Source organism: Eupeodes corollae, chromosome 1 (genome assembly GCF_945859685.1).
Source record: "Eupeodes corollae chromosome 1, idEupCoro1.1, whole genome shotgun sequence".
NCBI classification, from domain to species: Eukaryota; Metazoa; Arthropoda; class Insecta; order Diptera; family Syrphidae; genus Eupeodes; species Eupeodes corollae.
This window is the reverse complement of record NC_079147.1, coordinates 21,326,231-21,332,956: the sequence shown is the minus strand read 5'-3', so window position 1 is coordinate 21,332,956 and position 6,726 is coordinate 21,326,231. Positions and strand designations below refer to the sequence as shown.

General features: G+C 36.4%; 1 protein-coding gene across 1 annotated transcript; it reads left to right on the top strand.

Annotated features, from left to right (window-relative positions):
- The first annotated feature begins 2,631 nt into the window (after window positions 1-2,631).
- LOC129950192 (uncharacterized) lies at window positions 2,632-6,438 on the top strand. Its single transcript, XM_056062076.1, has one exon. It carries the CDS (start codon window positions 2,632-2,634, stop codon window positions 6,436-6,438), a length of 3,807 nt encoding a protein of 1,268 aa, XP_055918051.1.
- Window positions 6,439-6,726: the final 288 nt, after the last annotated feature.

The following is a 6,726-nucleotide window of genomic DNA, read 5'->3' as shown; positions in this document are numbered from 1 at the left end:
CGAAAAACTAGCTGCAAAGACTAATCGTTAGACCTTGGTACCTTCACTCCAGATAGCGTTAGTACATTTTAACTTCTTGGCCTCACCATAAATATAACATATCGATGGGGTTCACACATAGAGCAACTTAAGATAGCTCTCATTTCCCGCTTAAAAATAATAAAATATTTTTGTAGCAGAAAAAGCAGAGTTCACACCAATTTAATCCTTAATGTAATCTGTGCCATCATTTTGTTAAAAATTGATTAACTGCTCAAAAAGCGACTGAGCAAACTTAAAACTCCATTTCACACCGCGCTTATAGAATAGCCCTATGTGCATTCCGCACAACACCTATTTCTAATCTTCTTGCCGAAACTGGATTCCTGGCCCTGGAAGAACGCATAGATTTCCTAAGCGCAAAATAATTCCAAAATTTCTCACGTCATATGGATCACCAATACAAAAAGACCTTACACTAACAATGAAACGTTAGACACAGCCCAAATGTGAACATACTATCTACGGGGTATACAAAATTTCTAAGGAGCTTGATATTCAACTTAAAATACTCAACGCAAAACCAGGTCGATTCCCCCCTTGGATGTTGAAGAGGGGGAACATTAACACCAAACTGGCAATATTCAAAACAAACAAACCTAGATCCTATCACTTTAAAAACATAAATATAAATATAATCTTTCAATGAAAGAAGAAAAAATAGTGAACAAATACAACTTACATCAACATCTATAATATTCATCCTACTCGTACATCCTAACATTTTTTTTTTAATAACATAAATAATTTTGTAACATCCACCTTTTGAAATAATGTATAAATTGTATAATCATTTTTTGCACAGCACTGTATTTAACGAAGTATATTTTTTTCGCACATCACTGTAAATTAACATTGTAACAGTAAACGACCCAGCTCAGAGAATAAAAGGCGAAGCAAATTTGTAACATCAAGCATTAGTTCGAATAAAGTCACTGAGTAAACGTACAACGTTAGTTGAAGTTACTTGTATTTTCTTTGGTCCGAACAAATTTGTTTGGTTGTCCAGTAGACAAGCTGAACTTTTTTGGTCGCCTGGCTCTGGAACTCTCCGTCGCGTGCGTCGTCGATACATTTACTGGCTCTCCCTCGTTGCACTCACACACACACCGTTGCGTAAAACAACAACGCTTCTTCAAGAAAAGAATAGTGAAAAGTGTACTGAGAGAAAGAGAGCAATAGTTCAATATTATGTATAACTTAATGATGCAATAGTGCAATCACATCACCCAAACCAAATTCCAGAGAAGACATTTCTTCGTGGTGCAGTTGCCAGTTGCAGTCCCCATCAACCAAATTCTAAGTAATTATGCTATCATATCATGCTTTTTCTTATATTCTTTCAACATTTTTTCATTATAAATACATGTGAAGTTAATATAGTTTTTTGAGTTGTCATTTACTATTTGTTTAGACAAACATAAATCATAATAAATAAAGAATACAAAAGAATAAATGTAATGCGGAACTTGCAAGCAACTACATTTGCAAGTTCCGCTAAATAAGCAAATAAGAAGCGAACAGGTGTGTAATTCAAGGGTTATCTTGAATTACTTAGATTTAAGATTATATAAATACTATGATTAATGAGAAATAAAGTTACTTAGAAATCTACAGTCCACGAGTTCTTATATGAGCTATGCATTGGTCCTTCGAGCCGGATCCAGAAGACATCAGAATCTTCGTAACCAGAAGACATCAGAATCTTCGTAACCAGAAGACATCAGAATCTTCGTATCCAGAAGACATCAGAATCTTCGTAACCAGAAGACATCAGAATCTTCGTAACCAGAAGACATCAGAATCTTCGTAACCAGAAGACATCAGAATCTTCGTAACCAGAAGACATCAGAATCTTCGTAACCAGAAGACATCAGAATCTTCGTATCCAGAAGACATCAGAATCTTCGTAACCAGAAAACATCAGAATCTTCGTAACCAGAAGACATCAGAATCTTCGTATCCAGAAGACATCAGAATCTTCGTATCCAGAAGACATCAGAATCTTCGTATCCAGAAGACACCAGAATTTTCGTAAAGAAGACACCAGAATCTTCGTTTCCAGAAGACACCAGAATCTTCGTACCCAGAAGACACCAGAATCTTCGTACCCAGAAGACACCAGTATATTCGTAACCAGAAGGCACCAGAATCTTCGTAAAAAACACCCCAAACTTGAACTATGGATACACTGATGAATCAACAAGAGGAAATTGGCAACAATTTAGCAAAATTGCTAGAGTCAATAAGAAAGGAACCGATAGCAAGACGAACAACAGAGTACGTTAAAAAAAGAGAATCAGAGGTCAACCACCTATGGCAGCAATTCACACATAATCATGACGAAATTTTAAAATTAAATACACATAATCATGAATACTTTACAAAAAAATATTATGAACAGGTGCAACGCGTCATGGAAACAATTAACGATAAGTTAATTGCATATGCAGTTGCATTGGGGAAATCCAGCAACGATGACAAAAAAGTTGAAACTGTAAACAATGAACTTGACCACAAAAAAATGAAGAAATCCGAACCCAAAACACAGAAAAAATAAATCTGGGCCATAACGACACACAGTCAAGTAATATGAAACGAGCACAAATACGAATGGGGTCGTTCGAAAGGCAAATATCAGAAACATTCCTCCACACAGATATGAGTAATTCGGCAATCGAATTCCAGACCGCGAATCTTATGGAGGAATGGAAAAAAATAGACTCAATATATGAGGAAATATTGCTTTTCGAGGTATTTAATGACGAAACCGATAAAGCTAATTTTTTGACCCAAATTGAAGGGTTGAAAAAGAGGTATTCGGAAGTAATGGTGTCACTCAGAGAGAAGAAAAAACCAGAATCTGCTTCCACCTCACACCATGAGGTTAAACTCCCAAGAGTTCAGATACCAATGTTTGATGGCAGATCAAACACATGGATTGAATTCCATGATATTTTTAATCAAGTGATACACTGCAACAACAGATTATCAGATGTTGAAAAAATGCAGTATCTCAAGAATAATCTTAAAGGTGAGGCCTCCAAACTATTAAGACATTTAGAGGTTAGTAACAACAACTATAAGGTGTCATGGGATTTATTAAACGAGAGATATGCCAACAAACGAAGATTAGTAAATTCATATCTCCATACCTTATTAAATCAACCAAAGGTTGATTCAGAATCCAGTACCCAACTAAAAAAGTTGCATGATACAACAAAAGAGTGCTTATACGGTATGTCAAATCTTGGATTTGACACCTCTTCCTGGGAACCAATAATAATATATCATATAACACAAAGATTAGATATTGAATCTCTACGGCTGTATGAGCAGTCGTTACCAAACACGAAGGATGTTCCATCTTTACAACAAGTATATGACTTTCTAACGAATCGTTTCGAATCGTTAGAATCACTGGGTGACAAGAAACGAGAACATAAAAACCATCCAAGGCAAATTGTTCGAAACTTCGTAACAAAAGTTGAAACCCGATGTCGCTATTGTAGAAAAACTGCACATAGCATTTATAAATGCAATGAATTTCTTGCATTACACCCAAACCAGAAATTAGAAGCCGTCAAACGCCAAAACCTATGCCGCAATTGTCTTAGCCATACGATGAATGAAAGCTGTCAGAGTCGCAGAACCTGCAGCATATGCAAAGGCCATCATCACACTTTATTACACAATGATGCCCTTTCTAAGAATCCAAGAAATACAACCATCCAAACAGCATTGGCAGAATATAATAAAGAAATTCTTTTAGCCACTGCAATGATAAAGGTAACCACATACAATGGTAAATTTGAAATATTGCGTGCACTCATTGACACTGGAGCACAGGCATCATTTATAACTGAGGAGGCAGCCCAGATGTTATCGGTCCCGAAATCTAAGGCTTACGTTAAAGTATCCGGTCTTGGAGCATCATCAGCAGGAACATCACTTGGAAAGGTTCATATCCAAGTCCAACCTCGATTTTCATCAACATTCAAAATCAATATTGATGCGTATGTTCTCCCTAAGTTAACAAATAAACTTCCCAATTCTTACTTCAAGTTCTCAATGTGGAAAAATTACTTGCTGGCTGATCAAACCTTCAACCAGCCTGGACCAATTGACGTCATCATAGGTGCCGATGTATATCCCTCGATAATTTGCGATGGAATCAAAAAATCAGAAAACGGTACATTGGCACAAAATACAGAACTAGGCTGGATCATATCAGGGAAGATACCAGTATCAAAGGATCCCATACAAATCATAACAATGATATCTACAACTGAACTCTTTGATCTAAGCAACCAACTTAAACGCTTCTGGGAAATAGAAGAAACTCCATACCAAGAAGAAACAACGAATGAAAATGATGACTGCGAAAAACAATTCAAAGAAAACCATAGACGAAATCACGATGGAACATACACAGTAAGAATTCCATTCAAACCAAATAAACAAACTTTAGGTGATTCGAAAAAGAGAGCAATGGCTAGACTTTTACAAATGGAAAAAAAGTTTAAAAAGAATAATAAAGTTGGGGAAGAATACAGAAAATTTATGAGAGAGTATTTAACCCTTGGACATATGAAACCGATTGAGCAGATTACAAATCCTGATGATGAAGTGTATTATATGCCACATCAAGCAGTAATAAAAGCAGACAGCACTACTACAAAGCTCCGTGTAGTCTTTGATGCCTCATCCAAAACAGACAATGGAGAAAGTCTGAATGACAACATGCTAGTTGGACCTAGGTTACAGGCTGATTTAGCAACCATACTTCTACGTTGGCGGAAGTATAAATACGTCTTTACAGCAGACATAGAAAAGATGTATCGACAAATAAAAATTGATGAGAGAGACATGAATTATCAGAGGATATTATGGAGATTCTCACCCGATGAAACGATTAAAGAATATGCACTAACAACAGTTACATATGGGACGTCGTCAGCCCCATACCTTGCCATTAAAACAATACGTCAATTGGCAGATGATGAAGCGATAAGATTTCCAAAGGCATCTAAGATTGTTCACGAAGACTTCTATATGGACGATGTTATGACGGGAGCACACACTATTGACGAAGCTAGAGCAATTCAGAAAGAACTAGTTGAATTAATGCAAGCAGGTGGATTTAACCTCAGAAAATGGACGAGTAATAACCAGGAACTTTTGAGATGCATCCCATTAGAGCAAAGAGAGCTAGGAATAATTGAGCTAGTAGAAAATGAAGAAAAGACCACTATAAAAAATCTTGGTATTAATTGGAATCCAGCAACAGACACATTCCATTTCAAGGTTAGCATTAAAAATGATTCCACTAAATTAACAAAAAGAATTATTTTATCAAAAGCAGCTCAAATATTTGACCCTCTGGGTTGGATAACTCCAGTCACCCTACGGGCAAAGTTAATTATTCAAAAACTATGGAAGTCCAAAGTATCCTGGGATGACGAAGTCCCTGAAACAATTGCAACAGAATGGATCAAATACCAAAGTGAAGCTTCCGCTCTAGAACAAATCAAAATACCAAGATACATAAATTACTCAATCCAAGTTACCTCCATAGAATTACATGGGTTTTGTGATGCGTCAGAACAAGCATATGGTGCCGTAGTATATTCAAAAATAACAACACGAAGTGGTGATACAAATATCTGTCTTCTTACTGGAAAATCGAAAGTAGCACCCATCAAATCAAAACTTACGATACCTCGTCTAGAGCTGTGTGGAGCGGAGCTCCTTAGTAAGTTGATGGTTCACGTGAGTAAAACTCTTGAAATAGAAAATTTAGACATGTTTTACTGGACCGATTCAATGATAACATTAGGCAGAATACAAGGGTCAAATAGTAAACTCGATGCATTTGAAAGAAATCGAATTCAAAAAATCCAGAGAATAACTAATCAAAGTAACTGGAACTATGTCAAAACAGGAGATAACCCAGCAGATTGTGCATCACGAAGTATAAATGCCTCAGAGTTAATCAATCACAAACTTTGGTGGTATGGACCTTCATGGTTAACATTAGATAAAAACTTATGGCAACTCAAGAAATTAGAGAAGCCAGCAGAAGAAAAGGAAGACCCGGTAAACCTGTTATTGGCAAATGTCTCTTCTTACCAAGAGAATGCAATAATAACACAATTTTCATCAATCAACCAATGTCTACGAGTACTGTCACACTGCAGAAGATTTATAAAGAGCTGTAGGTCTAAAGAATTACAGACATTTAAAGAATATATTACAGTCAAAGAGTTGAAAGAAACACTTTACCTAGTATTGCGACAAATCCAATACACAGAATTTAAAGAAGAAATAAAAAAAACTAACGAAAAACGAACCTATAGCCATGAAAAGCAAGTTACTTATGTTGAACCCTATAATTGACGATACTGGACTCCTCCGAGTTGGGGGAAGGTTGCAGAACTCAAGTCTCCCATATGAAGAACGACATCCAATTATCCTTCCTCACAACGGTCATTTCACGAAACTAATCATAGAAGATGCACATATGCAATGTCTGCATGGAGGAAACTCTCAAACACTTGCCTTTATCCGAAGAAAATATTGGATACTTAGTGCTAAAAACAGAGTAAGGCAAATACTAAACAAATGTGTAACTTGTTGCCGATACAAAGCCTCAAACACGCAACAAATCATGGGAAATCTTCCCGA